The sequence below is a fragment of the Panthera leo genome, chromosome D2, assembly GCF_018350215.1.
Source record: "Panthera leo isolate Ple1 chromosome D2, P.leo_Ple1_pat1.1, whole genome shotgun sequence".
NCBI classification, from domain to species: Eukaryota; Metazoa; Chordata; class Mammalia; order Carnivora; family Felidae; genus Panthera; species Panthera leo.
The window spans coordinates 32,077,121-32,088,498 of NC_056689.1; the positions used below are offsets into that span (position 1 = coordinate 32,077,121).

The window sequence follows — 11,378 nt, forward strand, 5'->3', positions numbered from 1 at the left end:
CGTTTCATGAGTTCAAGCCCCACGTCGGGCTCTGTACTGACAGCTCGGAGCCTGGAGCCTGCTTCAGATTCTGTGTCTCCCCCTCTCTCTGCCCCTCCCCTGCTCGCACCCTTTCTCAAAAATAAAGATTAAAAAAAAATAACAAATGTAAAAAAAAAAAAAAGAAAACAAAAGCACCCTTGAAGCCTGTACTTTTCTGGAAGGGTGAGGAGGCAATAAGACAACATAATCACTGCCCTCAGCGGTGGTGTCCACTAAAAGCCAAGACCTGGACAAGTACTTTCACCACAATCTCCAAAATATGAGGGAAAAAAGAGCACCCCTTTCTCAGGAATTCTGTGAAAATCAATGAGAAAGTAGAGAAAGGACCGAGAGTGCCTGGTTCCTACGAAGCTCAGTTAATTGTACCTAACTGTTCATGATAGTGGACTTGAGGGAAAGAGCCACCAACAGAAGGCATTCACGTTCTAATTTTTATATTGTGGTATAATTTTCTCCCAGGTTACCTTCAAAGGCAGAAAAAAAGCTAAACCACCAGTTTCAGGGAACAATTACTGCCCAATGTGGCAGAAACTGAAACTATATTCCACAGGGTTAATGAGACTCAAACTATCAGGAAGTTTAAAGCTTGTTTTTCAAAGCCCTGTTGCTCCCAAATCAGCTGTTGTTTCTTTTTCAAACCCCACTAACAAATCCACTAGCTATCCCTGCAGAGGCCTGAGCTGAAGGTCACTGGTAAGGTTCCAGCCAATGAACAAGCAAGCCCTGCATTCCCTACCAGTGATAAGGAGCCCAAGACCTCATCCAGTTTATCCGGGCTCTTGGAGCATGCACATAGCCCCTCTCCTTGTCCTAAAAGGACCTCTTGATGTCAGGACTCCAACTTTGCCCTATTTTATGTCTTCACCCTAAAATGAACATGAACAATAGTAAGTTTCATGTATGTTTGCTCAATGCACATGCTCCATCTTTCCTCATCAATAGTCATGAGTTCCACCCCCCTCTTTTCATCAATATATATGTAATCTCAACCCCTATAATTATAAAAAAAAAAAAAAAACTTGTTCTCTGCCCCTTCAGAGAGGCGGATTTGAGGCCTGCACTCCCATCTCCTTGGCTGGCTGGCTCTCAAATAAAGCCTTCCCTTGCTGCACACCTGAGGTCTCAGTGATTGGCTCTGTTGCATATGCAACAGATGAACTTGGGTTTGGTTACAAGACCACAAATTACTCCTTATGTCCATTCTCCACTCCTTCCAGAGAACCATGTTAGCTATAGACATGCCTGCCAAGATTTAAAAACTACAAGATTAAAAACTACATTTCCCAGTCTCCCTGGCGGCAGGGTCTGGACAGGAAACCACATTCTGGCTAATGAGATGTTAGCAGAGGTATCACATCTTTAAAGGCAAGTGTGATGGCTGGATCTTTAGCACTCGTGATGGACATTAAGAAAGGGACTAAGTCTGAGTTCTTCTGGAAGTAGAACCACAACACTGCCTGGCTCCTGAACTTCCTGTGGAAGGACAGGGACAGTTCTATCACATTTAAGCCACTATTATTCTAGCTCTCTGTGGTCTGCAGTCAAACCTAAGCCTAACTAAATACCAGCTTAATCTATTTTATTCACCAGAATAGTCCCCAAATAACAAGTCTTTTATAAGGCTTACCTCCACTGAGGATATTTAAAAGCCCACATACACAATGTAATTACCAAAGATTTTCAAAAACATTCTCAGAAAGAACGGGATGACCTTTCCTGGAAGGTATATTTTATAAGCTCTATGTGTTAAAACAATCAGCCTTATTATTTTAGCCATCGTTTTTCCTTGTAAATATCTTAAGTAGCATATGCTAAATACTGTTTGGAGTCTAGTTGCCCAAAAAAAGGATAACAGAAAATACAAGCAGCTTCCCAGCACCAACAATCAGTGCATACATTCCACAGGGCAATGGATCTGCTGCCTGGCTAATTTAACACCATGGCAACAGGCAGGCTGCTAGGAAACCAAGAAAGACTAACCCCGGAAGGGCCAGCATCTACCGCAGGTTCCCTCCATTCAAACATTTCCCAGAAGAATTCACGCACTTAGATCCCCTAAGAGCAGGACATAAACGCACTCAACACTGACTACTCCAGCAAAAGGCTGGTGTCACAAATACCTTCTATGGCAAAGAGCACTTGTCTCTTCTTTGCAGGATCCTGCTTTTGGAAACATTCTGATGAGAAGAATAAAAAACACTGCCCATTTAATCACTCAGAAGAGCACATGCTCAGAGGCAACCTGCCTTGATCTGAAGAAGGTCCAAATATTCCTCTTACCACAAAAAGAAATCCGTGGCAATAAAGGTCTCAAGGTCGCCTGGCTGACATCCCATCACCTCTGGCCCCAATAAGCTATTATTCCTGTTATGTAAGACAAGGTTCTTTCTTCCCTGCTTCTCCTCTCCCTCCTTAGTTTTTCCCTCTTCTTGTTCCTTCACTCTTCTCATAAGTGAGATCATTCCAGGGCAAAAAAACTGATCTCCATGGAGAAGGCAATAGAGTCCTCGGGTAAATTAGCTTGTGCAGTGATAACTGAGACACCGAGGGACAAGAACGCAATCCTCTTAGATTACACAAGAGTGATACAAGTGGCATAATTAATTTTGGGAAGGGAAATTCCTATCTAGTTCATTCAAGAGCACTCCAATCCAACAAACTGCTAGCAAAGCTCTTCTTCCAAAGCGTCAATCTATCAGCTGATGATCAGAGATGAAAGTAAATCACCTTAGATAAGATGCTGACACCAGTGGACCGTGAAGAAATGAGCCCCTGGCAGGACCGCCTAGGATCCGGTCAGGTGAACGGGTACAGGCGGAGGTCAGCGGCACATCTACACGGCTCTAGACCCGGCCCAGGTGTGCAGAGGAGTCGATTCAGTCAGCCAGAAGCCGGCATGGGCTCTACCTCAGCCCTGCTGACAGGCTGGGTGGTCTCTCCACATCCGTAGAAGACGGTAATATGCTAAGAAAGATTTCACGCGAGCCCCACTAATAAGGAAACTCAGTGTTCCGGGCTTGTCCCACACGATCAACTAAAAAATCGCAGATACGTGCGTGTCAGCTATAAATGTAACTCTGACTTACCTTAGTTAATGCTCTATAGGAATACCACCCTTCAGCCTTTCATCTGAAGGGCCGAAACCTAAACTTCAGTCCATGGCACAGATAAGAACAGAACGGTAGAATGCCCTAGCACTCTGATTTTGTTGCTCTTACCTCACAGGTCTGTTGTGAGGATTAAATCAGTGTTAGGCAAAAAGCACTTTAAAAAGTACTGGGTACACAATAAACCCTCCGTGTTAGTTACGATGCCTGTAGTTCCTGCAAATCAACTACTACCAGTAGTTCTCAAAGTATGGTCCAGAGAACCCTGAGGGTCCCAGAGATTTCCTCAGGGGGTCTGTGAGGTCAAAATTCTCCTAACAGTAATAACACCAAGGTGTTAGTTGCCTTTTTCACTCATTCGTTCCCAAATGCGCAGTGGAGTCTTTCCGGAGGCAGCAGACTGAATGCAGAGGCAGCACAGAATCCTGTCAGGTGTTTGAAAAAAACACTGCAAAATTGTAGAACAAGCCATTCTCTCACTAAATATATTTGTGTTTAAGAAAAGTTATTTTTCATGAAAATTATATTAACACAGGTTAATGGGTTTATCATTTGTAAAGGATTATTTTTTTAAATTGCCAGCTTAATTTGTAAGACGGTAATATTGAAAGCTGCAGCCCACATCAACAAAAGCTCTTTGGGGTCCGTCCATAACTCGCAAGTATACAGGGACACGGAGACCAAAAGCTTGAGAGCCACCGCTTACAACAACCCATATCTGGAACCCAGAGCAGGGGAAAGAACTTCTCAAATTATGGCTGGTTCCCTTTTCAGATTTACCTCAAATCACAGCCACCACAGGATTATCTAAGTTCTGTTAACCACAGGGTATGTAAGTTGTTAGGTTCCTATGTCCCTACCCGCCACGTAATATCCTAACAGGCTTGAGGGTCCCCCTAATCTGGACATAAACTATTATAATGGTCAACATTTCACTTGAGCTCAAAGTCACTGATCTGTCAACCCCTAGACACCAATTCTAAAACTACTTTCAGTAAATAAAAGACTTTTTTTAATCGTGATAAAGACTTGACACCATTAACCTACCAGCGCCTCCTGAGCTGAAGTCTACTCGGCCGAGCTGAAGTCTACTCGGCCGCACCCCACACCGCCACTTAGCAGCGCTAAGCACCTACTATGGGCTGAGCACACTCAAACATGCTGCAGACACGGCAAGTGATCAAGACAACAGATATACACACCACAGAATGCCCGGCGCTGGGGAATGCTAGGAAGAAAAATGAAGCCAAGTCAAAAGAAGAACAAGACTAGAGCAGGACAGCACGGCCATGCAGACAGCGCGGTGAGGAATTCTGACGAGCCAACAAATGAGCAGACAACTAAGTGGAGGGAGGAATCCACATGGATTGTCTCGGGAGGAAAATGTTCCAGACAGGCGGAACCCAAAACGCAAAGGTTCTAAGCAACGGTAAGGCACCAGAGGCTGGAGAGCGGCCTTGACCTGACAGAAGAGGGAGAAGAGCCCTGAAAGGTGGCCAAAGGCAGGGTGACGTGCAAGCCTGCAAGACAAATTAAGTTTTAACCCATGAGAGACAGGAAGCCCCAGGACCCTCTGGTACCAATGCCTACACTTGCAGGGGAGCACCCCATTACCACTGAAGAATTTTTTTTTTTTTTACCGTAATAAGTGACACCACAAAGACTAGCCAGAAGAACTTTCTAGAGTATCTCCTTCAATCTTATTTATGAGATTTCCATTAATGCAAATAATTTCTTTTCAAAAGCAGCATCTGCCCAAATATGGCCAGGATTCAATTTTAAAATTTGGAAGTGTTATTAGGATTCATCTCACTTTTTCAGAAACAAAGATGTTCAGCAACGAGGTTAACGAAATTGACTCATACAGGGGCACCTAAGTGGCTCAGTCAGTTGAGCATCCACCTCCTGATTTCCGCTCTAGGCCACGATCCCAACCGCAATGGGCACCCTGCTGTGTGAAGCCTGCTTGGGATTCTCCCTCTTTCTGCCCCTCTGCCCCACTCGCATGCTCTCTCTCGCTGTCTAAAACAAAAATAAAAAAATACAATGAAACCCTCTGTAACTATTTTTTAAACAGCTGGGAGGAAGGAAGAGATTAAGACATGACAACTAACTGCAGTGTGGTACCCTGGATTTGATTCTGAGATTAGTGGGAACATTGCTAACGGCTACAAGAAGTTTGCAGTGTAGTTAATGACACTGTCCCAATGTTCACTCCTTACTTGTGCCAAATGTATAGCGGAGACATAAGATGTTAACAATAGGGGAAGCTGGGTGAAGAGTAGATAGGAACTCATCACACTATCTTTTTAATTTTTCTATAAATCTCAAATTATTCTGAAATTTAAAAGACAGGTCTATCCATACTAGCATGAAAATGCAAACTTAATCACTCTTTTATAAAACTGGCAAAGTTTAAAGTCCGACAATATCAAATGTTATTGATGCAAGTAAAATTGCTTATACCATGGGAATATAAATGGCCAAAATATGTGAGAGGAATTCGGCAATTCCTAAAGTAAAATATGTACAGTCCACAACTCAGAAATTCTGTTCCTAGGTGTATCCTCTAGAAAAATGCCTGTTCATGTGCACAAGAACACTTACAGAAGGAGTTTAAGAGAAAAAACTAGAAATAATCTAAATGTCTAGCAACAGAGTATACATGATGTAAATGAAATACTATACTGTAGTGAAAATGAAAGAACCACACATTATCAACATGAATGAAGCTCACTAGCCAAAAAATAAATAACCCAAGAATATATGCAGTATTTGTACAATGTTTAAAATACCCAATACATACCAGTCATACTTACATGTATGAGAGGATAAAGACCTACAGGGGAACGATAAACACCAAGCCCAAGAAGGTGCTTTACAAAGGGAGGAGGATTTGTTAGGCCCGGTTTCTTAACCAAGTATTGCACACATGGGTGCTCATTCGAATTATTCTCCCACTTTTCTGGATGTCGACAATGTTCCACATGTGAAAAAGACCAAGCCAGTGTAATATGTTTATTACATACTTGTTTTATAAAAAAATAAAATAAAAACATTTTTTTTACATTTGTGTTAAAAAAAAAAAAAAAAACCGAGAAGGGGGAACCCCACACAATTATACGCTGCTCTGGAAGGCTCCTAAAAGAGCTAGTACCAAGCTGTCTCTGGGAAAGGTCTGGGGGACACTGGTGGGATGGAAACGGGCTTTTTACCCTTCATTTTTTTCACTACTGGACTTATTCACTATGTGCAGCTATCATCTAAACTGTTCGCCCCCATGTATGGACAGGGAAACCAGAGGAGAGGACTTAAAACAGGTACGATGGTTAGTAACAACGGGCCTATATTATGAATACTCGGATTACCAAAACCAGGCCCTGATCTGCTAGACTGCTGATAAAGGCTGATCTAGCTACACACCAAGTCTAGCTAACTAGCATATAGACTTCCACCCCTCTTAACTGCTGACTGCCTATACCCTCGTTTGTTTTCCTGACCCAGTAATTACATACAGCACACATATTTATAAGTCAATTTAATTGTTTTATTAAATTTAAAACATTCTTTGAAATGAAAGAAGCCAGGGGATATCACAAAATCAAGGGCAGAGGAGAGTCGCCTGTGCAGGTACAGGAACACTGACAAACATGATATGGTTTTCATTCGTGGTATAGCAGCCAACCTTACAGTATGTACTACCTACATCCTTCCAGAGTGAAGTCCTAAAGGGTCACGGCAACCTTATTAGATCAGAATGATCAGTAACCCTATCTTGCAGATGAGGAAGCACCACTGTGTAAGAAACTTGACCAAGGTCGTACAGCTGTCAGTGATGTGATAAAATTATTTTCCATGGTATCATCTCAGTCCCATTATAATTACAAATTCCAAAAGAAAACATGGAATTTACAGATTATTTATCAGTACGCAAACTATTACCCAAAGACATAATTCTGGTTATTTTCTGGAATTTCATGGAACAAAACAAAAAGCAAAGCAAACTAGTACTTCTGCAACAGCCAAATTCTTCATCTCAATCACTGTCTTTTTCACCATTATTTTAAAATTATTTAGAAAAAAAAAAAAAGGCAGGGTAACATAATTAGTATTTTCTGTTGATTTAAAGAGAATCTAGACCTTCCTTTCTCATGGCAGAACCAAATAAGAGCCAGAGAGCAAGGCTTCCAGCTATCTGGAACGCCCATGCTAGAAAACCGTTTCCAAAAGCTTGGCACACACTTGCCCAAGTGGCACAGTCTTGGCTTAGAGAGCTTCCCACGCCTCTATCAGGTGCTTTCCCCAGCAGCACCCTGTCCGCCCTCCCTCCTCCCCGTCTAGTCAAGCCCCAGTCTGGCCATTCCAGTTTCACAAACCAAGAAAATGGAGGAACAAGTTCCCCTCCCCTGATCTAGAAAAATCCAGACCACCCAATCCAACTTGTAGAATATATTGGATGTGGCTTGTCAAATGCAATCACTCAATCCAACTTGTAGAATATACTGGATGTGGCTTGTCAAATGCAAGTAAAGCAGTTAACAAATCCTTGACTGGTTAATACAAATAAACCTTTCATGAATAACATTAATATTTTCAGAATAAAACTGATTATTGATTGAAAATTGAGAAATCAGATTTATCCAAAATTCCTGTCAGGTGAGAACTGAAGTTGTGTTGATATTCAGCAGGCTACACCACAAACTCATGTCTTGAATCATCATGAATATGAGCTTCCAAATGGATTTATATACATATATGTGTGTGTGTGTGTGTGTGTGTGTGTGTGTGTGTGTATATATATATATATATAAGATACGTATATATACGTATATAATACATATATACATATATACATTTTATATACATATACACATATATAATATATACATATATGTATATATACATACATACATGTATATATATGCATTTTATACATGTACATATACATATAAAAATACCTTCTAACATCCCCCGAGAGCCTACCTTCCTCAGTATTGGGCAAACACCATTCACATGGTTAGCCACCACCCAAGTGACAGTAACAGGGCACCTAGGTTTCACTGAGCACATACCACACCCCAGGCACCATGCCACGTGCTTTACACACATCACCTCATTAACACTGTCCCTGTCTTTGTCCACCACAGGAGTCACCCAACAGTATGCCTTACCATGGCTCCATTTGCAAAAGGTTCAAAAACAGTTATTTTTTACATCTATGGTGCTGGAAGCTAACAGAGTGGTTTCCTCTGGAGCAAGTGAGACAAGGCAGTGAATGGGTGAGGTACAGGGGATCTGATGCTCTCTATCCCTTGACCTTGAGGGCTGCTTAAGGTGGTTATGTTTGCTCTGTGGTAACCAATCAAGTTCTACACCTCACAATGTGCATGTTTCTGGTATGCAAATTACAACCCAGTAAGTTTGTAAAAGGTAAGTATTGATGAGAGGCTACAGAAAGAGCAAGCACTGTCAGGAGTCCTGGGTTCTGATCCTGACCTCCCCAGTACACGGCCTATGATTTGGGAGAGTCAGCTCTGGGGGCGCATCAGTGTCCTCATTCCTTACCAAGAGGTTAGATTAGATGCTCTCCAATTCTCTCGGTACACCATTACTTTACTTTCTTTATCAGGTGGGGGAAAAGGAAGGACCACTGGATGAGTCCGAAAATCTCAAAAGCAAGGGTCTCCATCACCAGGTCATGATTAGAAGTACAGGACGCCACTGCACTAGAAACTCATAACCTTGGGATAATCCTAAAGGCCGGGCAGCAAGGTTAGAATAAGGCCTAGAATTGTAACATGGTCCCATTTACTCAAGTGTTCAGGGAAGAGGGTCTCTTGGTTAACTAAATATTCTGGTTAACCATACTCCCAAGTATACCAAAGGAGGATTTTACACTTCAAAAGAAACAAGTCCCTTTCTAGTGATTTTTGAATGATTCAGAACTCACAAAGGTCTTGTGAACAGTGACTCACTGCCAATAGGAACTGTGATACTGAACAAAAAATTGTTCTCAATCAGTGCAGAAAATTTAGACTAGTATTAGTTTATTACACAGATGATGGAATAGCAAATTGGATCAACCCCAGAGAGAAATACATTTCCTTCAGTGACTATAAAATCAAGTATCTTTCTTTATAAGCAGATCACCTTTCACAACCTACAAGTAAAACAAGTTTAAGAGCGTGGTTTAAGGTTAAGACACATTCCTGGGAGGTGCTGAAAGCTACCAGAAGAAAAACATCTTCAATTTATTTCATCTGTTAAGTATCTTATTTCTTCGGTTTTCCATCAACTCTGTCATCCATTTTATTAGTTTATCGAAATCTTAACAGTTGCATGATAGAATGGAAGAAAGCTCCTGATTACAGTTAACTAGAAACAGAAACTGAGGTTGGCCCTAAAGGTCGGGTTTATTACCTTTCAGTGTATTTCCTTTCCTTTCAGCTGCATTACCTGAAAAAACCCAGACTTGGGATCCTCTCCGTATATAAACTAAAATCTGGCTCCACAACTATCAAACTATAAAAGTCTGATAAGTACTCAACCTCACTCATTTCCCTTTACTAGGATTTAAAATGAGCACGAGTTTGGAGGAATAAAGGTCACAGTAACATGGGGAGGGTGGAAGGGCTCCTTCTAATTCCAGAAGGCCACGCGGCTGGTCCCCAAGCATTGCCTTAATAGCCTGCAATGATTTTAATAACCATCAGTACTATTTAAGGGCAACAAACAAGTGTAAGAATATTCCTGTGCACAGCTTCTCACGTACTTCTATGTTCCCCCAAAATAAAGGCCACTGCGAAAAAGGGCCAGCGGCTGTGCCAGACATTTTAAAGGAGGTGAAATGTGAATTTCATTGCAAAATCATCCGCACAAAACCCCTTATCATCTGATTCAAGACGTAGGATCAAGAATAAAATATCTATGTAAAGATAAACATCTACATAGATGACATACTTATGTGCTTCCTGCAACCTCAACATTCTTTAAAACTGGGGCAGCTTGAGGCCAACGACCTAAGTGTGTCCCAATGGATGAGGCTCCAGGCCATCTCGATCAAGTGCACCCAGCCCAAGCACAGCACAGGTGCAAGAGGGGTCACCCTCCAGGCCCACTCCCAGAGCTGGGGGGAGGCCGCGGCGACACCAACTCGAACCCCGAGGGAGATACTACTTCTCCCGTCCTGCCCGCCTAGCCCACTCGCCCCGGCCCTTAGTGGCGGGCCCGGGGGCTTCTAGGAGACCGGTCTGCCAGCCGCCTCCCAGAGCCCCTCCGCCGCCCCGCAGCTATCTGCGCTGCGCAAGCGCCTGCGCAGTGAGCGCCCCTCGTCAACCCCAATAGAGGAGGGCCGAGGCCCGAGAAGGTCCGCTCCAGAACGGGTGGACAGCGTTCTGCGGGGAACCCCTTCCCCAGACTGGGGCGGGGTTGGGGTGGTCTCAGGGCTTACCCGCGCCCAGGCAGCTGGCCAGGAGGAAGAGAGAGTACATGACGACGCCCGACTCCGCAGTCTGCAATGCGGAGCGTCAGCTGATTTTCAGCGGCTATAAACCTGCCCCGCCCCAAAGCTGCGCACTGCGCAGGCGCAAGCTCCGCCCCGGCCAGGCCTGTCTGTGCTCTCCCCGCAGCCTGACTCAGCGACGCGCAGGGCGCCTGCGCGACTGGAGGGGGTCAGGTGGAAGGAGGACGAGAGGGGGGATGGGACGAGAGGGCGGATGGGACGAGAGGGCGGATGGGACGGGAGGGGGAAAAACAAGTGGTGGAAGGGAAAGGAGAGGTCGTTCGAGAAGAAAACTAGTACTTGAATAAGTCAATACTAGAGACTTTATGTGTATATTTTAAGCCTCACATTTTTTCAGTGAGGTACCGCTTTCCATTATTATAGAAATTACGTAGAAATAAATTTCTATTCAATTTTTCAGGTGAGAATCCAAACTCAAAAAGGTTAATGACTTTAAGCTTTCAAGGTCATTATGCAAACTCGGCACCCCACCACATTGTCTCTTAAATGATGTTTATATATTTACCTGGCTGGGGCCGGTGTGCGGCTTCATTCTGGACCTCGATTTTCCCTCTTAACATGTCATATCCACAATCTCTTCTCTTCATGACCTACAGACTGGTTTTCAGTATTAAATACAGTCCCGCCCGAGGTCCTACCATTGTTTGTCCTGGAGTTGGCCAGGGTGGAGGGGAAGATGGGGGAGAAGAAGTGCCTCAGCCATTGAA

The 11,378-nt window shown here is 43.3% G+C and overlaps 1 protein-coding gene across 2 annotated transcripts in view; it reads right to left on the reverse strand.

The window, feature by feature from the left end:
* LOC122201914 (prosaposin) overlaps positions 1-10,712 on the reverse strand; it is a 33,030-nt gene extending 22,318 nt beyond the window's left edge. For both annotated transcript variants that reach the window (XM_042907926.1, XM_042907925.1), the window contains exon 1: positions 10,600-10,712. In XM_042907926.1, coding sequence (XP_042763860.1) covers positions 10,600-10,639 — 40 coding nt within the window. In that variant the 5' untranslated portion in view covers positions 10,640-10,712. The remainder of the gene's footprint in view (positions 1-10,599) is intronic.
* Positions 10,713-11,378: the final 666 nt, after the last annotated feature.